Below are 25,947 nucleotides of genomic sequence, written 5' to 3' on the forward strand. Positions count from 1 at the left end.
CTAAAATTCCTAAAATTTCGAGTTTTGTCCTAAAATGTCTATAATATTCACACTATATTCCCAACTTGTGCAGAAAAATGAAACTTTTCATGATGATATTCCTGTATTTTAAGACAAAATAAACTTCGTAGACCTTAAGAAATTTTTTTTAAAGAAAGAGAGAAAAACCTTTGCTGCTACTTTTTTTTCTAGAGAAAGGCAGGGGGGGGGGATGCAGTTAACAAAAACAAAAGCTCAATATAAAACTGTTTTATCTATACTTTCTAAATCTTGCAGTCATTCCTCATCTACAAAAAAGCTATAAAATAAAATAAGAACTCAAATGTGTAAGCACTTGGTTCAAAAAGTATATTTAAAACAAAAGTTAAATGGTTTGTCCCCAGGTGTACTGGGAAGTAATATTCATTTTTGTAATTTGAGCATTAGCTTGTTCTTCCAATACAAAGAGTTTGGTGCTTTGTGTTTCTGTTCAGTCAAGTTGGATAATTTCTTGCACATATAATTTTTAAATTTAGTCACTAACTTTTTGTTTAAAAATGTGAATAGTAATTTGTTTTATTAAAATGCCAAGGGAAACGAAATTCTCTTCCTTGCGGTTAAAAAAGCAGGCAGAAATAGATGTAAAATTAGCACATGGTGCCATGCAGAAAGGGATGAATTTAAAGCATTTTATTTTCACAGGTATTGTCTCATGCTGATGCGGCGATATATAAGAGGTTGAAAAATAGCTTGAAAAATCAAGCTGTATCTTAAATTCTATGTTCTTTGTCTTCTACTGAAAACAAATTGGTTATGATGAAAGAATGCAAAGTTTTTATTTTGAATTCACTCCAAGATAAAATTTCGTAAGCAGAGGTTTTCTTCTAGTTTTAGTTGTCATAAAAAAACAATAATTCATTTGCATCTTTAAATGGTTTATCTGGAATGTACAGGGATATTTCTGATGATTCTGAGATACTAAAATATATCAGATTTTCTGATAAAAAGAAAAGTATGCAAGAAATTTTGAACTTGCACCTTGCACTCTACTTTTAATCCCTCCTTATTAAGGACATTTTTTCAACAACAAAGCAAGTAAAGAAGCAATTGGACATATGTACTTTTATTTTTACTTCATACTGGTCACTGTGTTAAAGAATAAAAGATTGAATGCATTGTATTGTAATTTTCAAGATTGAATTTGAAACGTTTTATCATCCAATGCGAAAATTAAACTTATAAATTACATTTAAGTTTTAAAAAAAAACTTGATATTTGTTGTCCTAAAAATTACTAAGCTTTTATCAAAATAGTGTCCTAAAATTTTTGAAATCACCACTCCGACCCCTTTAAATGCCAGAAAGCGGGGCTCGGAGAATCTCTCCTCCTGTACTGACTAAATTACGAACAAATATAGGAGGCAAAATTTTTCACTGTAACGTGTTTTTTTTTGTCAGAAATGTTTTTTTTTCCCCTTTTAAATAAGAATGTAACTGTCCCCCCCCCCCACACACAGCTTTCTCGTTTGTAAAAATTAAAAAAAGTTATGATTTCCTGCATTGTTAATGTTAGTAAGACTCTATTGTTTTTGTTGTGAGGGCCTCGGGATCAGGCTGCACCTGGGGCCTCACAATCCCATGATCCGCCACTGGATCAATCATAGTTAGACAATATGTATATCCTCGAGAAGGAGGGAGAGGGCCAACGATGTCAATATTGATATGTTCAAAACGCTTGTCCGGAACTTTAATGTTATGCACTGGACTGTTGGTATGGCGGCATACTTTGGCTCTTGGGCGTGGGATACAAGTCCGTGTCCAAATTGTAACATCTTTTTTTATTGCGAGCCACACAAAACAAGATGTTAACAGTTTGAAAGTAGATTTGACGCCAGTATGAGCTAGGTTATGGAGCATGTCAAAAGCTATTTTACGAAATTCCAAGGTAAGGTATGGACGAACATTTCTTGTAGAGTTGTCCACAAGAAGTTGAACTTCTGTTCCAGGCAGTAGCATTTTTTGAAATTTCAAGGTTGTGTCTGATTTTAATAAGTCCTGCAGCTCAGTATCGGTGCTTTGGGCTTCAGCCACAGCTGTGTAATCCAAAATAGTCGGAAGCTCTAATGCCTCAATTCTTGACAAAACGTCAGCGGGTATATTGTCGGAACCTTTTACAAATTGAATATCGGTAGTAAATTGGCCAATATAATCTAAATGTCGTAGCTGTCTCGGTGAGCATTTATCCAACTTTTGTTGAAAAGCGAATCAAAGAGGACGATGGTCTGTAAAAACGGTGAACGAACGGCCTTCGAGCATGTGCTTTAACTGTTTAATGGCAGCGTAAATTGCGTATAGTTCACGATCGTAAGTAGACCATTTTTGTTGTGGTGGAGACAACTTTGATGAGAAAAATACAAGAGGTTCGATACTCTGTACGTTGTCAAGTTTCTTTACTTGATTTAGCGAAGCTCCAACTGCTGTATCACTAGCATCTGTAAAAAGCGTTAAATAAGCTTCAGGGTCAGGATGAGCTAAAATTGTGGCCTGAGTTAGCCATGTTTTACAAGCTTCAAATGCTGACTTTTGGTCTTCAGTCCATTCCAAATTACACTTCTTTTTACCTTTTTTGCCTTTTAGCATTTCATTGAGGGGCGCTTGAACATGGGCAGCATGTTTAACATTTCTGCGATAGTAATTCAACAAACCGAGGAAACGCTGGAGTTCTTTCACAGTTGTAGGCAATGGATATTTTAAAATAGGTTCAACGCGCTCTGGTAGTGGTTTGATACCTTTTTGATTTACTAAATATCCTAGGAAAGATAACTCGGAAACACCTAAGACACATTTGTTCTAATTAATGCAAATGCCATAGTCTGAGAGTCGTTTTAGAACCAACTCAAGATGCGTCTCGTGCTCTTCGTCAGAATGACTTGCGATTAAGATGTCATCTAAATAGGCAAAGGTAAAGTCCAAACCTCGTAAAACTTCATCAATAAATCTTTGAAAAGTTTGAGCAGCGTTAGATAACCCGAAAGGGGTGTAGAGGAATTCGTATAACCCGAAAGGAGTGGTTATTGCGGTTTTTGGAACATCGTCAGGATGGACCGGAATTTGGTGGTATGCCCGAACTAAGTCTACTTTAGAAAAAATAACTTTGCCATGCAATTGACTTGAAAAATCTTGTAAATGAGGCAAAGGATATCTATCAGGTATTGTAATATGGTTTAGAGCTCTGTAGTCGCCAGTAGGACGAAAATCCTTACCATCATCTTTGGGCACCATATGCAAAGGGCTCGACCAGTTTGAGGTACTAGGCCTACATATTCCGTGCTCAATCATATATTCAAATTCTTTTTTGGCTGCAGCCAGCTTCGCTGGGTGCAACCGACGAGGTCGGGCAAAAACCGGTTGTCCCCAAGTCAAAATGCGATGCACTGTATTATGCTTAATTTCCTTCATTTTAGGGTATGGCCAAAATATGTCGCTATATTTGTTTAAAATATCCTTGTAGGATGAGTCGCTTGCTATTAAGGTTATTTGTGGAGTGTTATCAAGTGATTTTTTCCTTGCTGCTGATTAAATTAGTGAGTGGATCCTTAAGGCATCCATGTTTCAAATCGATCAGTAATCCGTAATGCTTTAAAAAATCCGCGCCAATGATAGGCTTGCTTATCTCTGCCAGACTAAACGGCCACTGAAATTTTCGACGTGAGTTTAAACTCAACGTAACCATTTTAATTCCATATGTTTTAATTGTGGAGCCATTAGCAGAAAATAAAGTGAAATTTGTACTATCAGAATTGCATTTTTTCTTCTGAAAAGGCAGTACGCATACGTCACTTCCACTGTCGACAAGATAAGTTAGTTTTGAAACTGGATCTTGTACAAAAAGGCGACTCTTATTATTTGGCATGAAATCACATTGCACCAAATTATGTGATTTCTTACTTAGTTTTCCGAGTTTTTAAAACGACAAGGCGATTTGCAATGCTTTGCATCATTTCCAAACTTCCAGTGATACCAACACGGATCATAAGTTTTCTTGTTTTTACCCGAGTTGGAACGTGGGCGACGAGAAAAATGTCTATTCGAAGTATCCTTGGCGCGACTTTGCGAGAGGCATTCAAATTGTTTACTAAGTTCTGCAATTTGCAGTTTTAACTCAGTAACATCAGAAATTGCCGTGCTTGCGTATTTTACTTCATCTATATTTGCGCTTGCAGTCTCATGTATTTTATCGGCCATTAAAGCTAATTTATCCAAATTGTCTTCAGATACGGAAAGAATAGCTTGAACTTGACTAGGTAGACGTTGTAGCCAAAGCGTTTTGAGAAACTCATCGCCAAGTGTTTGTCCTGCCAATTGTTTCATTTTCCGTAGCAAATGTGAGGGTTTGTCATCCCCCAAAATTAATTCGGAAAGGACCGCTTTAACTCTCTTCTGTTCGGAGTGGGAAAAATCAGATATAAGCCGAGATTTCAAAGTTTCGTATTTGTTGTTCTCAGGCGGCGTTATTACGATATCACTAACGCAATTCAAAATGTCTGAAGTGAGAGCTGCTATTACATTGTAATATTTCATTTCATCTTGAGTTATTCCAGAAACAATAAATTGCGCTTCAATATTTTTGAACGAAGGTATAGGATGTTTATCCCAGAAGGGAGGAAGTTTTAATTCTACTCGATTAACTTGCACCAACGGTGGAGTTGCAGCTGTCTGTTGTTCCGGAGCGTCTGTCATGGCGGCAGCAAAATTTAAGCTCACTGACTGACAATTGAAGTTTAAAATAGCGATATTAAGAGGTCTTACCTTTAGTTTCGAAATCGAGGGTCACCACTACAGGTACTGGTGTTTTGCTGAAGTCAAGTACCTGTTTAAAGTGTAAGCTATGACAAGAATACAAATGATTCTTTTTGTCATTTTATTACGAAAATTGAGATATATACACTTTACTTAAACATTTTAAGGAACGACTATCTGATTTGAATTCTCTCCTCGAGCTGTGGGAGAACAGAGAACGCGCGAGTAAAACAAATGCATGCAGGTACAGGTACAGTTAAACTAAGTTCGAGTTCAGTTCACTTCAGTTCTTTTGATTTGAAAAGCTGACACCGCAAAATATACATTACAATTGTTAAAAAAAACTGAATACTTACAAGATGCAGCATTTGAAATCTCAAACACTGGTAGTAATTTTTCGCAAAACATCCCATAAATAGTGTTATGATTTATTAAAATAAAACATAAAATAAGCTAATCTTGGGTTGCATATGTCAAAATAACTTTCGATTGTCAAATATATTACAATATTTAGAAGATGGAAAATGATGGAAATCTCAAAGATGAGAAGCGCGTTTCCGCAAAATGCAAGTTCAATGTTGGCATGGTTTCAAAAATAAAGTACTTTTTAAAAATAAAACATAAAATACGCTAATATAAGTCAGCATGAGTCTAAATAATTTCCGATTGTCAAAAATATTAAAATATTTACAAGATGCAAAAGGATTGACATCTCAAGCGCAGTGAACGATTTTGTGCGATGCACGATTAAGCATATTGACACATGTGAAAAAAATTGCATTTATGAAATGTTTAAAAAAAAAATATGTACAATTCAATGAATGCCGATGGAATTCAAGCACTAGATAAGCTTTCACAACTTTTACAATTACTTAAATATCAACTTTTTTCCTAAGCCCTTTTCAAGTTTTATCAAGAGCATACCAACCCTTCTTCTGTTCTATTTTGCAGAAGAAAAAATGTCTCAAACATTACTAATCTTCATATTTTATCTGCTGGCATCTATATTCTTTTCTTCCAACTCTTTAAATTTCCTTTTAGCAGAAGGCACGTGTCGTTTGTGTCTCACTCAGACTTTTTCCAACTGCCCCATCTACTTTTCCTGGAACAGACATCCCCTGATCCTACAGCAGAAAACACTGTGAAATGTTTACTATCATTGTTGATTCTCAGAAGATCAAAGATGGGGCTTGAATGAAACATTCTCTCCCTCCCCACTTTACAGATGACCGAACCCCTTCCCACGCCCTTTTAAGCCGCCCTGGGAAGAAGGAAGGAACTTACTTTTGTACCCAACTGATAAGCCTGTCTGAATTCTGAAAATCTCATTTACTCTCTTTGCCTAGGTGTTTGCTTCTCCTTTTATTTATGGGGCTGTTTTCAGGGGGAAATTCTGGGGACAAGGTCAAAACTTTGACGTTTTTGTGACTGATCGCTGGGCAAATGAAATTGCTGGATATCATGGGGTCTGATAAGATGCTTGTGATATATTTTTAAAAATATAGGGAGCAATTCCTTATTTTTGAAAAGGGCAGGGCGCATTCTGCCGATATGAAAAGGGGCAGGGCGCTGCACCCTTCAAAACCGGTCTAGCGGGAACACTAATCATGAGTACACTTTGTCCGTTACGTAGCCCCAAGAGAAGAAATCTAAAGAAGTCAAATCACAAGGTCTTGGTGGCCAGTCAATTGGGCCACTACGTCCTCTTGTGGTGACGTCATTTTTCCTTTCGTTCATTCATAAAAAACGCAGGTGCATCTGACACAGGACATTTTTTGCCTCTCTAAACTCTTAAACAGTTTAACTGCCAAATTTTCCCTGCAGGGCTGGGGAGATGCCATATCAGGCTTGTCGAAAACTAGAGACCTGACCCTTGGGTAGGCTTCTGGTTTGGGGAGGGGGGCAGTTTGGAATCAAAATAGTACAAGTTTTATATGTTTTATGAAGAAAGCCTGTCAACCAAGCTGACAAGGGGCTCTGCTTAGCTCTTGTCGGCCCTGTTGACCCCTCGTTACGCTTTTATTTTTTTTTTTACAAATTGACTTCCAATTTGGTACATTTGATTTGAACACTCTGTACTTTTAAAGCAGTTAATAACATCCAGATATATGTATCATTCATTACTTATTATTATTGTGATAATTATGTATTCATATAGGTGGAGATTGGACACATTGGTCTGCTTTTCTAATTTTAATTTTTAATTTCGCCAAAAAATTTAATGAGCAGCTCAATTATCTACGATAAGATTAACCTTTCTCAACATCTCAGATTCTTTTGAAAATGTAAAATTGATTAGCTCTTTTTTTACATTAATTTTTTAACGGTGTGATGTTAACCAATGTGTCCCATGCATGGGGTACAAACAACAACCTCTCGGGGCATGTTGAACCACATTGTGTAAACAACTTCTGTAATAATTTTAGTGAGAAATATTATCCAATACCGTAACTAATTTATTATTTTTTTTTGTGAGTAGAGTAAAACACATAAAGTGTACAGATTAATATTACATATTAAATAGATTTTTATTGATAAATAATCGAAAAGACAACAATAAGCATTCCTCATTAGTACAGAATTGCTTTTTAAAAATAAAAATATTAATGCAGATTAAAGTTAACAAAAGATGTGTTAAATGATGTCTGGGAATATAAAAGTGTTAATTCCTGAGCAGACACTGGGTTCTGGAAAGATAAGTCATGTTACCAGAGCTTCCCCCAGGATTAAAAAAGGACAGCACACTGTTTTTAAAAAAAAGGCACTTTTCCTAAGTTTAAATTAGTTAAATTTTTTCTAAACTAAAAGGCATGTCTTTGCCTCAAAGCAACAATGGGTATAGGTCAAGACACACAAATATTCTAAGCGACCAGTGACCACAAGACCCGAAAAACTTATTGGTCACCACTGTTGTGAGTTGTGAAGTACAAATAGGGGAGGGTGGGATTAAATTTTACTACTTTTATGGGGGGGGGGGAGTAGAACTTGGCACATTCTAAAATAGAATTATTTAATACCTGTTTATTTACATGGAAAATTTAAGTTAAAGTTAGTTTTGACATTTTTTTTTCAAAAAAAAATATATGTAAATAAATAACGAAGTTGGCACAAAACTTGAACCAAATATGGATGATTCAGAACAGAATATTTTAACTTTAATTCTGTTGTGTTATATTCATATAGACACAAATGCATATATCCATCAAAGTCTTTCTGTTTTTTTATTGTTACATAGGCTTCCAATAAAGTAGGTGCCTTCAGTGAACTTGCAGCAGCAAAAATCTGTGAGTTAAAAGGAGAAGATGACCTTGATGATTTTACTGTTGAAATCGATATTTTAACTGACTGCAGGCATCCTAATATTGTTGGACTTTTAGAAGCATTTTTCTTTGACAGCAAGCTGTGGGTAAGTTTTGATGACTTATTTCAAAATCTTGTTATTAGCAAAATAAAATCGCGAACTATGCATTGAGAGGATTGTTTTTTCCTTCTCAAGAAGTTTTATTTGCTGTTAAATACAGTAGTCTACTTAATGTGATCACTTTAGGACACACTGGTTTTTATAATAATAAACTAACAATGCTAGCCTAAAATTGACTTCCACTTCAAAGACGATTTTGGAACAGAACCCCAAACCACCGGTCCCGCTATCTTCCATTGTTACCAAGCAAAGCCTAAAGTCTCGTTTTTAGGACAGCAATTTCAAAAAGCTTCAGAAGAGAGCGGCCTGATTTCACTCTTGGTGACGTTTATTCATCCTCCTAAATTAACCAAAGATAGCCTGTGATTAGGTTTTCAGGCCTCAATGTTGAAACATTTCCAGAATACGTAGAACACAACGCCTTCTCTATTAGACTTAAGTTTCAAAAATGTTCGAAGATAGTCCACAAAAATTTTGGTTTGGTTTATTTGGTTTTAAGGGCGCAAGAGCTCTTAAGGGCTAGACTATGTCAAACAGTTCTTTATTTTATATTATTTATTTTTCACTTAAGATAAAAACCCAAAATGGGACCGTAAAAACGTCGATCTCGCTTATAAGTCGACTCCCCTACGTTTAGGAGAAAAATCGGGGGAAAATCGAAAACCCACGTATAAGTTGAGACCCTACTTTTGGATGAAACAGGAGTGTTTCGCCGCTAATTTTGAATTTAAACGTTTTAAAAAGAACGGAAATGAAATGTAATGAACATTTTTATGTTAAAAAACATCCAATTTTTATTCCTTTGCACCAAAAGGGTTCACTTTTGTGGTCGCGATTTTTGTAAAAGGGTTTGATTTTGCTGTTACGATTTTTTTTACTGGTTGCTTTTATTTTGATTTTAGATCTGTTGGCCTTTAAAGGTAGACCAACAGATGTGGAATGGTAAGTTCGGGAGAAGTGAAGCAATGGAAACCGAATTTCAATTTAAATAACATTTTATTCAAAAACATGTGTAAAATGTAAATAGGCAAAAACAATCAAACATTTATAAAAGGTAAATCCCCTGATAACAATTCAAATATAATAATACCCCCCAACAAACAAATATCACAGAGAAATATCACAAGATTCAATTACTGAAAAAAAAAAACATCAACAGTTCTAAAACGTTCCTAATATTTTTGAAAATTTACCTTACGCCATGCCACAATGATGGTAGCTGTCCAGAAAACTATTTAAATAATCATACCACTGGAAGTCCATAGTTTAAACTTGGCACACATAACAACGACGGCAACATCCATCTGCCGGATGTTCAGACGAGTTGAAAACGTCCACTCGTGGACAGCAGACCAGAATCCATGGTCAATCAATCCCAGGCACACCCATGCCACAGAAACAGCAGCATAGGAAATTATTTGCCCAGCTTCAAGCAAAACAGGGACCTTCCACTAGCAGAGGCAGCCTCACCATATAGTGAATTCAATCTAGTCCGACCGGCTCCGTAATCGAGTATATGCCAGACGAACCTTCCGGCCCTGTTAGGCCTAATACTTAAAAAACATCAACTCTTCAAATTTATGTTCCTAAAAGAAACTCCTTTGTTACTTGTAGGGCACTGTTTTAGAACATCCTGCACTTTTAGCAGGCTATCAAATCTTGTTAGAACATATCTGAAAACCTCCACGTCCTCTGCGTGGATAAATCAATCTATTCGAGCACACATGCTCAAATCAAAACACACCGTCTGCAGAACAGAAGCAAATCATAAGAGATTGATTGATTGACTTTCTATTTAAACCTTCTCCGTTACCCCGACGCAATGACGTGACGTCATCAAAATTTACATCTGTAGCATCTCAAAGCAACTCACAGTTAATTCTTTAACTGTTGCTATTTCTTAAATTTACTTTCTTGACTGCTACCAGCAGAAAGATCCTCAACTCTTGAGGCCCGACGTCACGTTCACCGATGGGCGAAACATGTGATTGACATGTTGGGTGTTTAGTCACTTGGGGATTTCACACACTCTCAGGGTTTTACGCACGCCGGTCTTTTAACAACATTTAAAACAGGAATGTATTTCTAGGATAGTTTGAGTGAATAAGTAAGTTCTAAACAATTAAAATACATTCTATCTTTTTACAAAATTGCTCCAAGAATAAAAAATATAGGATTATGCCAACAAGATCAGTAAAATTTTATGCTGTGTAGCCATATTATATTATTTTTAAAAAATGAGCAATAATTCGCGACTATCAGGAAAATTCGCAAATATGGCAATCCGCGCACTTAGTCGGCTGTTTACTGTAATTATTTATTCTTAATTTCATAGTCAGACCATGAAATCATAGCAGAATATTTAAGTATTTACTTCTTTAGCATCTGCTTAAAAGGGATGGACTTAAATCGAGAAAATGTTCACGTTTTTAAGTTTTTTCTAAGAAAAATTAAGAAAATTTTCGGAAATTCTGCCCCACGTATATGTTGACCCCCTAACTTTAAACCTCATTTTTTGTAATAAATTTCTCGTCTTGTATGCAAGTATATACGGTAGAAGTAAACATACTTTAAAATAAAAGACACAAGACAACAAGTAGTTCGAAATAGGGTCATTCCATACAGATTCAACGGATGAGTGCGCTCGACCATTTTTATTTTTTTTAAATTTCATATCCCAAAAAGATGCATATGAATAATGTTTAAAACCACTTTTATTTTTTCTGTAACCTTAACCCTTGATTTTTTTTGAGGTCATCAAAAGTCATTTTTGTAGTCAAAAATGGGACTTTTAGAACTTTGCATTTTGGCCCAAATCTAATTGAATAACAATCATGGCAGAACATTTTACATTTTGATGTTGAAGTACATAAGATAATAGTCTCACACACTGAGTTATGTAGCTGTAACTTAATAATTAAAATAATGGCAGCAGATCAAAGTTCAAGGTCAAATACAAAATTTTTACTCATTTCAAAGGGTCATAACTCGCTTAGGGGATGAAAACACAAAGTGAAATATGGCAAAAACTAATCACTGGAGTCACACTAATGAGAAAATATAGCTGTAATTGTGTGTTTGTCTATCCTTTATAAATTACAGCCCCTCAAAGATCAGAAAATTGAGAAAAATGACATTTTTAGACCCCTGTAAGCCAAAAGGGGATGGAATTAAAAATAAAATTTCTTGGCCAATTGAATATTCCATTCAAGTACTATACATGTTATATATATTGTTTTGTGTATTTGGTTTTTAGAACAGATACATATCTTTGAAATTGAGTAATTTTGCTAGTTAATTCACACACTAAAACAGAAAAAAAAAGTGAAAACTTCATTGCACTTTCTTAAATTACATATAGTATGCTCTATGAAATATATTATACTGGAAAAAGATATTTTAAGTATTAAAATAATTATTTTAATTTGATAACAGAAATATTTGGACATAAATGAGTAGTTCATACATGATTGACAGCTTAAGTATTTAATTTATAGACTATTTACACACACAAATTTTCAATACATACAAACATACGCTCTGTACATTAACTTATGTAACTTGCCTAAACACATGCAAAAGCATTATCTACATAGTTGAAAGGAAAAAAAAAAGGTGCGTTTTTCATTTCTTGCTTCAGTGTAGTTTTAAGAAAATGAAGTCACACAGTAGTACTATAGTTCTGGTGGTGACACAGCATGTGGCGTACTGAAATACTTTACTCAAATACACAACAAAAATAGAAAGAACTTTCTTAATTTACGTAATCCCGAAACGGATATCAACTTGAGAGCTGAATGGCATTTCTATGCAATATCACATGGTAATGGACATTGTAACAGAATCAGAAGAACCGTAAAAAAAATTGATACTACTAAGACTAGCTTGCAAAGAAATACTAGAAGTCACATTTTATTTCCTACAGAAATGTATTCCTTCTGCATTTTTCTACTAAACATTGCATGTATCCTTGTGAGTATTCAGTATATTACACTAGCTGAAAAAATGCTGCAAGAAAGGTTTGACTCTGCAAATAAAATTCCCAATACAACATTTAATCACTGCTTTATGCCATTGTATTTAAATATTATCACTGTAAAATTATTGTTCTCTAGCAGTAGGTATGAAGAATAGTGTGTTACTAAAAAGACTATCAAAAAAAAAAAAAGCCCATTATTGTCAAAGTTATTACATAGCTTGTGTTGATCACTAAATTTAGAACCCCTGTCATTGTCTTGCTCCTAGCACATTTTTAAAGTATCAAATTATGAATGTGCCTTGGTAAAGCATTCCAAAACGTCATATACTTGAGTCACCATTACAACTTACTAGGCGACTGCTAGGTGAGTTCATTTTTTCAAAACTGCACTCAAACAAGAAATAAAAAATGCACTTTTTAAAATTTGAATTTTGTATATATAATGTTTTTGCATATGTTTAAGGCAATTTAGATATGTTAATGTACAGAGTGTATGTTTGTATGTATTGAAAATTTGTGTGTGTGTAGATAGTCTATAAATTAACTACTTGAGTTGTCAATCATATATGAACTACTCATTTATGTCCAAGTATTTCTAAGTTATCAAATTAAAATAATCATTTTTATACTTAAAATATCTTTTTCCAGTATAATATATTACACAGAGCACACTATATGTAATTTAAGAAAGTGCAATGAAGTTTTCACACTTTTTATTTCTGTTTTAGTGTGTGAATTAACTAGCAAAATTGCTCAATTTCAAAGATCTGTATCTTTTTTAAAAACCAAATACACAAAACAATATATACAACATGTATAGTACTTGAATGGAATATTCAATTGGCCAAGAAATTTTATTTTTTATTCCATCCCCTTTTGGCTTACAGGGGTCTAAAAATGTCATTTTTCTCAATTTTCTGATCTTTGAGGGGCTGTAATTTATAAAGGATAAACAAACACACAATTAGAGCTATATTTTCTCATTAGTGTAACTCCAGTGATTAGTTTTTGCCATATTTCACTTTGTGTTTTCATCCCCTAAGCGAGTTATGACCCTTTTGAAATGAGTAAAAATTTTGCATTTGACCTTGAACTTTGATCTGCTGACATTATTTTAATTATTAAGTTACAGCTACATAACTCAGTGTGTGAGACTATTATCTTATGTACTTCAACATCAAAATGTAAAATGTTCTGCCATGATTGTTATTCAATTAGATTTGGGCCAAAATGCGAAGGTCTAAAAGTCCCATTTTTGACTACGAAAATGACTTTTGATGACCTCTAAAAAATCAAGGGTTAAGGTTAGAGAAAAAATAAAAGTGGTTTTAAACATCATTCATATGCATCTTTTTGGGATATGAGTTTCAAAAAAATTAAAAATGGTGGAGCACACTCATCCGTTGAATCTGTATGGAATGACCCAATAATAAGTCGTGAAACGTATAAACAAAGTAATAAATTAAGAAAAAGTGGTTGAAACAATATATTAATAGTGAAACTTGATTAAAAAAAAAAAAAAAAAAACACATAATGTCATTTTGGCATATTCCATATCAATTCAGGCAGGCAAAGAAAAAATCTAACCTTCATAGTCTCGGAAGTTTTTAAATTTAACACTTATGTTGAAATTCAGAAAGAAAAAAAAATTAAGTTACAGGAATATTTCATTTTGCTCTCCCCCCCCCCCTCAAAAAAAAAAAAAAATCTTTACTCAAGATACAGCCTTCCAAAGATGGTAACCTGGGAGCCCAGATTCACATATTAAAACAATTTCATGATACTTACTTTTTATTTAGCCTAAATGTAATTTTAAACCACCCTAGACGTACCTTGTTTATTAAATCTGCAAAAAAATATCTAATAAATACCACTTTTGCCCTAAACTTAACAATGAGTTAATGTTGTTTCTCAAATAGCAATGGCATAGCAATAGTTTTAAACAGGGGTTCCCAACCCGTGAGTCACAACCCCTGAAAGGGTCGCAAACCAATTTTTAGGGGGTCACGACATTATCCCTACATTTAAAAATATATGATTGCATATAGTTTAAAAATAAAAATACCTAGGAAAAAAATAGCTTCATTTTAGAGTAGCATCAATACTTGAGCATAGTGGCAGATACTGGAGAGGGGCTTCTGGGGTTGCAGCAACCCCCTCCACTCATACCGGAGTACCTGATCACACAACGTCCTCAAATTATCTTATATTTTGGTTTAGGAACTGCCATCCGTACAAATTTTCTCGAAAGTGTCCAGAATTCACCTCCCTCTAACATGATATAAATTTGCCTAAAATTTTGTTTTTGGAAGTTCAGTTTTGAATAATTTCTGTGAGAGATTCTCTGAACTCCAACTTTTATCCTGAAAGATGACCTGTAATTGCGTTTTTAAGCCTTAATTTGGGAAATATTCTGGGAAGAGCCCCGAACTCCATTCTGTTCGCTAACATCATTAAAAATAGCCAAGAAATGAGTGTTTAGGGTTTTAATTTCAAAAAAAAAAAATAAAATAAATAAACTCCAGGTGAGGGTCTTCGCACATTTCACCTTGTTATTAAAGATAATCTACCATTCTGTTTTTTGGGACTTAAATTCCCCATACATCATCAAAACTTGTCTGAAATTTTGTTTTTGGAACTTCAATTCCGAAAAAATGGCTCCGAATCCAAACCTTTTTCCTAAAGTTTACTAAGCTGGTCAGCAGTGCAGCAAAGGCGGGAGGGGGTTTGGGGGTGAAAACACCCCCCCCCCAGAGCCATTGTTTTTAACATAAATGCAAATTCTAATACCATAGTTTTTGCACATGAAAGGGCTGTTTTGATCAAAAGATCCTCCTCAGAAGGTATTTTTTATCAAAACAACCCCTGCAGAAGGTATTTTTTATCAAAATACCCCCTCCAGAAGGTTTAGGTCTTTAAAATCAAAAATTCTCCGGGAAAAGGTGACCCGAACCCCTTCTCTCCCTTAACTTCAACAAAGATGGTCTACAACTGAGTTTTTTTTAAGGAAATTTCATTTTCATTTTCGAAACACTAGAGAGCACCCCCAATCCTCCCCCCCTGTCTTGTTAAAAATCATGCTTTATTTTTACAACTTTGATTTCAAGAAATTTCAAAGGCAGTCTCTGAGCTGGAACCATTCATAAATCACAAATATCTCTGAAATTCTACTCTTCCTAAAGTTTCCAGTGATCGTGTAAACTGCAATTTCAGATGTGAATGTTACACTAACACTTCATATTGTTAATTCTCTTTCTTCGCTTTTAATAAGGCAATTCTCTTAATCTGATTGTGCATATGCTAGTCATGTCCCCCCCCCCCCCCCCCCCCCGCCTCCAAGAAAAAAATTTGGAATCTGTCTTTTACTATGCATACGTTTGAAAAACAGTAAGTGCCTGCCTAATGCCCTCCCTCTAATTTTGGAGCTCACGACAGCCTTGTTAAAAGAAAATGCTATCATTCACTGCAATGAAAGTTGGAGACACTAAGACAATATAAGATTTGTATGACCTAAAAAACCAAATCCTGCATTTGCCACTGCCAGGACGCGAGAATTTTTTTAAGGGTCAAAAAGTATGTTAACCATTATAGCGGCAACCTTTTTTTTTAATTTTTAAAATCATTGTGTAATTTAAGCATAAATTAAATGTCTCAAGCACCTTGAGCTATTATGTAAAAATGAGCAATGTCTACACCTACGCGCGCACAAATGTATGTGCTTAGTCTGTGTTATGTAGGGGGCACATAGGGGGTCGCAAGTTGCTTAGTTAGTGAAAAAGGGGTCGTGACGGGAAAAAGGTTGGGAACCACTGCTTTAAAATAGGTCAATCTATATTTGGGTTGAGACTTTGTTCTTCATCCTCTTTGGTTTAGCATAGGTGTTTTTTGTGTCTGCACTATTATTATATCCGGTCGCGATACTCCTTAGTTCAGAAAAGGCAAATTTTTTATCTTTTGTATACAATTTTCATTAACATTCTCTCTAAAGTTCTCATTAATTGAAGTCTTTGTTTCATTTGCAGATGCTTATTGAGTTTTGCGAAGGAGGTGCTCTTGATAGTATCATGATGGATTTGGAAAAGCCCCTCACTGAACCCCAGATAAGATATGTGTGCCGTGAAATGTTAATAGGACTTCAGTTTTTGCATTCTATGAAAGTAATTCATCGTGATTTGAAAGCAGGAAATGTTCTATTGACGTTGGATGCAGGGGTTAAATTGGGTTAGTATAATTTAGCTTTATTTCAACTTTAAAAATGTAGTTGATTGTTTTATAACTACAGTGAAATCCTAATTTTACGTCCCCCGAGTCTACATTTTTTCATCAGGTCCCATTTTTTCCGGATACTAATCATGTCAATTGAACCCGGATTGTAAGTTTATTATTTATAAATTTCTCACATTTTACGTTTTCTCTGGGAAGTCAAAAATAAATTTTAAAATGTTCTAAAATAAGCAATATGTTTCATTTGTCAGGGATGAGATTTTTCTGGTTTTTGCCGGAATTCCCCGGCTTTTTCTGTTGGCTTTTTAATCCTTTCCTCATTTTTTTGCCTCTTTTAAGCCTTATTTTTCTCAAAAATCAGAAAAGAATAAGATTTTTTAAACATATTTCAGTCAATCAAAAATTGTGGCTTATCACTCACAGTCTCGAATTTTATTGAAACTTGGCATGGTTACTTTTTTTGTGTATTTAAGAAATTGTAAAAAATATTTATGATAAATCTGAAAAATCTGAAATGGTTTAGGCTTTAAGGGGTCACAGCACCTTTCAAACAATTTTTTTAAATTTAAATAAATTTTATATTTTTTTGAAACCATAACATGCGTACTTATTTCATAATCAATAATTTATTTTCAAAATTAAAAAATATAGCCAAATTTTTTAAAAGTTCAAAAAATTCATTAAAATTTTAATTTTTTAAAATCTTTAAGGCTTTTTTATTTTTGCACTAATTTAAAAAATGTTTTTTGCTAAACGATCACTATAATCATCTCTAAAAATCTGTGCATTCATTTGCTTATGAGTTTATTAGAAAATTTTCTGTGATTAATTATGTAAAAAAATCAAAAGAATTTTAATAAAAATTTGGTTATTAAGGGTTTAACAGTCTCTAAACATTTGAGTAATTTATAAAAAGCTTATCCAATGCACAGTTTTGTCAAATATGTTATCCCAATTGCAAAAAGTATTATTTTAAAGCTCTATCTTTAATAGAAAAAAATCCTTAGGGATTCTAATGACATGAAAACACAAAAAAACCATCATCGAGAAAAAGCAATTTAAAGTTTTTATTTTGCACTAGCTTAATACCCGGCGTTGCCCGGGTGCTTCTCAATGCAACATATCTTTTAGATAATTAAATGGAGGAATTCTATCTAAATGACAGTAAAAACCTGCATTCACACCACTCTAGGCTCAAATTTCCAAGACTGTAAATAGCACAGAAAGTTGAGCATTTGCAGAAAAAATAGCATCAAGTAAAAACGAAAAAGCATGAGGCATGTTATCGGGGTTATGTCAACAATGTTCTTTGGTTCTGTCGTGTCCACTGGCACGTTGTCTGCGGTTGAAACAGATGGGCAGTACATCCATTGTCTTAGTGCAGAGCCAAATGATTGTCTTGCATATCTTGTGGGACAACCTTTTACGTGGTGCTTCGAATACGAAAACCGTTGTGCTGTGTTTGAAGGTTTTGTATACCTCAAGACATTAAAGCATGTTGTAGTACTCTTCACATACACTTTATTCTGGAAAAAAAAATCATGGAATGTCTTCCTAGAAAGAGTTGTGAGTAAAATTCAATGGCTTTTATCAGTTATAAATATATGCAAAATATGACACCGTTACAATATTTTCAGATATAAAAATCATCCTCAATAGTCCAAAAGCTAAACAGATAGTCCACTGTACAGAAAATAAGGAATCCGGTCATTGTTATTAATAGTCGTTAACGTTCCGTTTCACGGGTTTTCTGGCGGTGTTTTTACTTTCATGGTTTCACGTGTTAGGTAGACTCATTTTATAAGTTTTTGTTAGTGTTCAGGTATGCAAGCACATTCCGTAGAAAACTGTCACTTAGTATAAATAATTTCACAAAATGTGTCTGTTTGCCCTTTCCGTGTAGATTTAGTAGCATGCCATGTAGTAAAATTGGATAAGTGTAAGTTTCATAAAAAGACGTACATCAACTACATTTTATTTTCTTATATTTATGTCAAATTTCTATTTCCGTAGGTGAAAATGACAGTTAGACATTAATATTGGTGTCTTGCAACGATTCAAAATTTGTCTTGATTAAAATTTTATTTCCAATTTTTAAAACCTTACACTTTTGCCGTAAATGTTGTACATGATAACTCAAACTGATGCAGGTAGTAAGAGCACTTATTTAACTTTGCTGCTCTAAAGTATTCCTTTGAGAATATCGAAATTTTTATTTACATAGGCACAGTCGTAATGAGGGGTAGGAATGGTTCCACTGAATAATAGTTGCCATAGATATAGTTACAGTTATTATTTTAAGTTACATTAAGCGTTAAAAATGGAGTACGTGAACACGAACTTATGGAACGAACTATATAAAACCCGTTAATTGAACTGCCTTATAAAGAAATAGGCGTACACATTTTGGTTACTATCTGCGTATTTTTTTAAAAATTATTTGCAGGTCATGAAAAAAGAAAGCAGGTTCTTTTATGACCTGCGTATTTGCAGGTCATAAAAGAAAAAAAAAACCGTCTTGTTTCTACTTACAACTGTATATTAGACAATTTTTTGTTTATGTTTTACAAAAGCTTGTTGCACATTCTGTTCCCCATATCCGCAGCTTCAAAACGAAGGAAATGTATTTCCATGTTTAGAAACGTAATCCAAACACTAAAAAGTTAAATTATTCAAAATTTTTTAATTTGTAAATTTAACTCAAATCTTGCTCCTAAATACAATTCTTAGTCCCTGTTCCAGCAGCAAAATGAAATACATTTTTGAGTGAACCCAACCTTAAGCATGCAACATAAAGCTATCTATATGGGAAATAGGTAATTTTCACATGCATTTAAAGTACTTGATCACCTGCCCTTCTGACTTATTGATCGTGATACAGAACTTAAGTCTTACTGGAGATTTTAATTTCTTGAAGTTTAAAGAATGATGTATTGCGATTAGTGGTTATACATGAGATACAAATTGTTTCACCTTATCCCTCCACTGTGAACAGAGTTGCTTCTATAACACTGATACGTATCCATTTTTATCTTACACCATTTTTTCAATGACAGTTGAATTACTTAGTGGTAGTTACAAACACTAATATTTTTCAATTGTTTACAATAAAAGTTATCGAACTGAGAGTCTTGGAACTGGAAATGGAGTTTTGCTCAACTAATTTTACGATGAAGACTAAAAAGAAAAAACTTTATAATGTGGTGTAATATTTCATCATGCCCATTTCAGTAGCAATCTCTTAGTGTCAAAAGTTGCATCATACCCGCTAACTGGTTTAAAATTATTGCTAGTCAGCGAAGATGCTCCATCAGGTGTACTATTCCTTCGAGCGTTAAAGTAACATAAAATTTTAAACGATTAAGAAACTTGTTTACATAAAAATGGAGACAGTTTATGCATTTTAAAAGTTTAAATTTATATTAATATTTCATTGCACTTTTTCGAACTTTAAACTTTTACCCTTCCAAAACTTTTAATTCCGCCGTATTACATTTCCGTGTGGTTTCGGGTCTAAAGGTGCACAGTCTTTTATTTCACCACACATTAGCAATCCTAGTATGGTAGTTTATGTACATGTAATGAACCCCATGACTATCCCCCTCCCCCTTGAAAGATAAATTCAATCTTCACTACTATGCACAAAAATGATTATTTTGCAATCCATTACCCCTATTAGTACTTTTACCCCTTTTTCTTTGATAACCTGGAGCGATTTCAGTGAAACTTAGGTGAACCGAATTAGGTAAATCATGGAATAGTATAAATAACATATACATATTGATTTGTTTAAGGATAATACAATATTAAATTAAATTTCCGTTGCAAGGATATCGTTTTAATATAAGTTTAGTATTCTAATGCTAAAACTGTTGAAGATTGTACTTCGATGATTGAATGCATTTTTAATACCTATCTCATTTCAGTATTTTCTGTGCTGGTTATGCAGAAAATACAGATCAAAATTTCGTTTATTGTTACGGTATTATTACTTGAAAACTTATTAGCAAAATGCGCAAGCAAATTGATGAAGAACCGACGGTGTTTCAATGCATCCCTATGTCTTTTCCGGGTGCAATTTAAGAACTACCGAAAAACAGCATTTCTTTTTCGTTCGGCTTTCTTTCCAAACATGCTTTACGCTTGTCGCTAATCGACATTAACGGCCATGGTTGAGGATACTTTTTGTGTTGATTGCATTTAAAATATCTCCTGGTGGTTATATGTTGCTAACCATTTTCATTTGCTTTGAACCAAGGTTCACAAATTTAACGATTACAGTTAAACTTTGAAGAAACTTCATCTAGGGCAGTTTTTTACGGGCTTTTCATTTAGACATAATTCATAACTATACAAAAATTCGATCGTGCAGAAAAGAGCAATTTTATGACTCAAAATATGAAATTAGACCTCTTTGGGTGTTTTTAAAATTCCAAAAACCCGCCTATATGAATTCCTGAGCAACACTTTACCTTTGTGCCAAATTTGGAAGAAATCCGACGAAAACTGTGGATTTGTATAAGGAACATACACACATACCCACACACCCACAAACATACATCCATTTTTATACATATATAGATAGATAAGAACATATAGTAAGCATGGCCTAAAACCACTCATAACTTTTTAAATATTTGAACTAAAACAATGAAACTTCTCCCTTGTGTTCAGAATAGTTTTTAGTTTTGAAATAAACAATAAAAAATTTTTTTGATCGTTTCAACATTTTTGAGGTATTGTAACCCCTTAAGCCTGTTAAAAGTTTTGGGATTTCATGATTAAATGATGCAGCTGCAAGTTGTTCTTTTAATTCCAAATTCGTATTAGGAAGTTTTTAAAAACAAATTTTGGGTTCCAAAGCGAGGAAAAAGATAAACAATCCTTTATATACACTGCTTGACAATTGCTAAGGAACAATTACATTTTTTGTAATAGTTTAGAATAGATAATGATTAAAAAAACAGAACGAAGTATATAGTTAGTAGGGAGGATGTGTGTTTATTATAAGTACAAAATAATACAGATATTACTGCATCAATGAAGTAAAAACTTAAAAATAAAAATAATAATCCTACTTAGATGATTTTCATATAACCACAAAAAAATGATCTAGATCAGAATGATGGAGACATGAGTACCTTAATATGATGTATGATTACCAGGGACGCTGATGCACAATTTACATCTGTTTTCCATACTCCCCACTAATTATTGAGGAGTGCTTGGGGGATGTTTTCCCACTCCTCTCTCAATGCGGATTTGAGTTCTTGTACTGTTCTGGGAGGGATGGTTCTTCGTTTAACACGTCTGCCAAAAGCCTCTCAGACAAGCTGAATTGGAATTAAGTCGGGAAAGTAAGCAGGCCACTGCATACGGAGAAGGTTTTCACTTTGCAGTGTGTCTGACACTTCAGTGCTCCAGTGTGGCTGTGTATCGTCGTCCGTAAAGAGAAAGTCTGGATCTACAGCCCCCCTCCCCCTAAACAGATGAACATGGTCCAGCTTAACATATCTGCAATACATTTGTGACGTATCGCTTTCTTATTCAAAAATGGGAAGCAGTGTTCTGCCATTGTGCATGATGCCTGCCCACACCATGACGCCTGGGTCGTACCGATCACGTTCGCAAACAAATTTTTGTGCATAACGTGTTCCACGCTCTCTCCACAGTAGTTTGTGACCAGAATCACTTGTCACACTGAAACGAGATTCGTCAGAGAACATCACTCTAGACCAATTTTGATGATCCCACCAACATGTTCCTTACACCAGCGTAATATCTCTCCACAATGACGTGATTGAACTTGGATGCAACGTACGGGCTTCCTTGCATACAAACCGACATTATTTACTCGCCGTGAGATGGATTTTGCAGAAACATGCATACCGGTAGCGGTTGTTAGATTTGGAGCTACCTGTCCAAGAGTGAAATTTGTGTTCCTTTTTGCCACGAGGGCTACATAGCGATCCTCTGAAAGTGTGGTGTGCCTACCTTGACCCCTCGCATGCTTTTGCAAAACATTTCCACTTTCAGCGGCCGTCTTTAATCGGGAGATCGGGAGACTTTTTTATACACCTATTGCAGCAGCCACAGTGGTGACACTTTGACCTGCTTTCAGTCGTCCAACCGCTTGTCCACGATCGTAGATACTCAAATGATGTCTTGCTGACATTTTACTCTTAAGTATTTCAAGAACCAAACAGAATTTCAGAGAAAAACCTTTTTTAACATCCAGTACTATTTTTGTTAAAAACCCCAAACAGCGTGAATTTTCGTACGAATCTTGAGATTGTATGCACTGTATTTTATACAGATAACGAGTCTTGGTCTACCACGCCATCTGAACTTGAGCTTATTTCCATTGGCCAGGTGGTTGAGATACAAATTTGCATAAATCACTTGTTCCTTAGCAATTGTCAAGCAGTGTACATATATATTTATTTTCAATTCTTACTATGAGAAGTATGTTCTAGCACGTAAGGAAATTTTAGATTTTTCTCCCTGTTGCAAATTTCTACTTTACAAACAGACCTAATTTTAAAATTTATGTTCTCACTCATTTAACACTATAAACTCAAATGTTTTTACTGAAAAAAATTAATTTTTCTCTTAAAAAATATGAAAGGGTGACACTATTGTGTAATGCAGCCAAAATTGACCTCTAGCTCCCCCAACCTTTTGTTCAAGGACTCAGGGATTACAACAAATTGTACTAAATTATAACTTATACTTAATTAAATATGTATTACCTATAAAACTATTAAATTAGCCGTTTTTTGTTGAATATTTGAATATCATTTGGCTTCCAGGTCCTATTTTGATGTGGTTTTGAATATCATTTCTTTCACAAATTTTTTTTTTGGATTTCCTTCTTTTTGCTCTCTGACCACTCTCATCCCTGATGTGTGCTTTTTAAAAGATAATCCACATTGTTGAACGTTAATCTATGATAACAGAAATGCTACTGCTCCATCCATGTCGCTTACCTTTTAGACTTTTCATCCACCAATGAAGATGAACAGGAACCAGAAGCGCAGCTCATCCCGTCATTCAATATTGCATTGAAGAGCTTTCAAATAGTGAGGGACTCTTCTTTCTCATGTATACCAGGAAAAAACTTTGCTAAGTATTTTGAGCCTCAAAGAGGCTGCACCCCGTGGCAGAAAGCTGCCGACACGGCGACATTGTCGCAGAATGAGAGAGAGTTTATGCAGAAAGATTTTGAACTAAGGAGGGAAAAAAAGGGATTGGGGAAGAAAAGGTCAGCAATAAAATCATTCTGCAGAACAATACCAAACGATAGCTGTTTCACGGTAAAAAATGTAACTGGACTATGAATTAAGGAAAAGGCTGATTTCCCACGAAAAATAAAATAATTGCGACATTTTACAAAAAAAAAAAAAATCGGCAAGCGCCAAATCGAGCGATCATTGATAACTGTGGTAGTCTGCAACATCGGAGATCGGGAGGTATCGCAGGGATTAAAACCAGTTCTAACCAGAACTTCTCACCACGTGGAGCGATTTTAAAGCAACCCTGTATATTGATCAAAGAAGAGTGGCTGGCAACGCACATGCTTGTGTTTGTTGTTTGTTTGAAAGACTTGTGCTTGCTTTTTTTTTCACCTCTGTTGAAAAATTAATTTAAGCCCTTAAAAATTGCTTATTTGCGATGTCGCAAGTTGCAGCAACAGAAAACAGATGGAATACTTGATAAATTGTGTAGTATTTTGGGCTGACCAATCGTTATTCAGATATTCAGATAGGGGTGCTTACATGAATGAAAACCTTTCTCTCTTTGAAGAAGTTAGATTTTTTTTCTAAATGTATATTCTAATTAAATTATTTTTTCTTCGTATGGAAAGGGAACTTTTGTTTGCTCCAGTACTTGTTTTAAATTCTTTTTTTTTCACATGAGGGAGGTCATGGCGCATACTCGGACAAAATTTTTCACTTTTGAAATGAACTGCACTTAAGTTTGTCCATTAGTTCATTTTTTACTTCACGGAGCATTCTTGCAGAAAGAAAAAAGGTCCAGAAAATTTGTCGCAGAAAGTAAAATAAAATTCTGCCACAGGGAGGCTGCATTTACTTTGAACTGTATAACTAAAAAACAATCTATTATTAGGGATTCTTTTCAACCCAAACGGCTGGAGTCGCTACTAAATGTGTTAAAATGATCGAAAATGGTATGTATAATAATGTTCTTGTAAAAAATTGATACAGTGAAACCTGTGTAAGTTGACCACTTGCGGTTCAGCACTTTGGTGGTCAACTTAGACAGGTGGTCAACTTATAAAGGGCGGTAATGCTTTTTTTTTTCTTTTTGTCATTTCTTGCATCATGTACTCTTTCTGTTAAACTCACTTTCAGTGTTTAACATTATTGAAAGTGAAACAATAATTAAAAAATACCTATTAGTATTTTTAATAATAAACAAAAAATAATTTTGCTATTTTTTCCTTGTTTTTAACTATATTAGACACTGTAGGTTTAGAAATTCCATATATGCCAGCTAATTTCCTCTGGATTTCTCCATTTTCAATTAATTTTAATGTTTCATACTTTTTATTAATCTCAAGTTCAACTAACTTTCTTTTTGAAGCCTTTTTATGTATAGCACAAAGAGTAACAAGCTCGACTCTCCCAGTTCATAAAGGCAAAATTAAAATGTCCTATCTCTTAATCCCTTGCACCAGAAACATGTAACTTTACTCATTAGCAGCCCAGATCTGTGTATCCGCAGTGCGAGGGGCCCGCATCCTTAAAGGGGCTAATGACCCTAGAAATTGAAGATAAAATAGAAAAAAACTAGCACTAAGACTTATGCACTTTACAAATAGACACTGCTGGCCACTAGGGAGGGGCCCAACATATTTTGTTGCAGGGAGGCCCAAAATAGCTAGATCCGGGCCAGCTCTTTTTTCCCCAATTCCTATGTTGCCATAACATATTGCAACTGAAAGAAAAGATTTAACTTTTCTACTGACACTTATTTTCATTGAACAGAGAACAAAAAGCTATCTCAAATAGAACAACAAATGAAAAACAAGTTTAGAGAATAAAGAGCAGCATAAGCTTTATGCTGCTGTTTAGTTAGTAAAATGCTAGTCTGTCATCAAAGCATTAAAAACATTCTTGGAAAGCTATCGAATAATAATAATAATGATAATAATAATTAATAAATAATAAAATAAAATAATTTGCTGAAGAAAGTTTTAAAAAATAAACCAAGTGGTCAACTAACAAAGGGTTTTTTACAATACTTCAAACCAAATTCGGCGTACATTAGTGGTCAAGATAGACAGGTGGTCAAGATAGAGAGGTGGTCAAGTTACAGAGGTTTTGCTTCATTATATGAGATAGGACAAATTCCGTTCCTGACAAAAGTGGTCAACATAGACAGGTGGTCAACTTTACAGGTTTTACTGTATATGTTTTGAAAAGGTTATCATTACTACTCTTAGTTTTTTCTATTTGTTTTTTTTTTTGCTTTCTATATATTTCCTGTAATTTAGGATTTCCTGTATTTTGAGTTTTTTT

At 34.3% G+C, this 25,947-nt stretch overlaps 1 protein-coding gene across 1 annotated transcript in view; it reads left to right on the plus strand.

Annotated features, from left to right (window-relative positions):
- Positions 1 to 25,947, plus strand: part of LOC129219010 (serine/threonine-protein kinase 10-like) — a 131,926-nt gene that overhangs the window by 2,951 nt on the left and 103,028 nt on the right. The window contains exons 2-3 of the mRNA XM_054853330.1: positions 8,014 to 8,184; positions 16,201 to 16,399. Coding sequence (XP_054709305.1) covers positions 8,014 to 8,184; positions 16,201 to 16,399 — 370 coding nt within the window. The remainder of the gene's footprint in view (positions 1 to 8,013; positions 8,185 to 16,200; positions 16,400 to 25,947) is intronic.

The sequence above is a fragment of the Uloborus diversus genome, chromosome 3 (genome assembly GCF_026930045.1).
Source record: "Uloborus diversus isolate 005 chromosome 3, Udiv.v.3.1, whole genome shotgun sequence".
Taxonomy (NCBI): Eukaryota; Metazoa; Arthropoda; class Arachnida; order Araneae; family Uloboridae; genus Uloborus; species Uloborus diversus.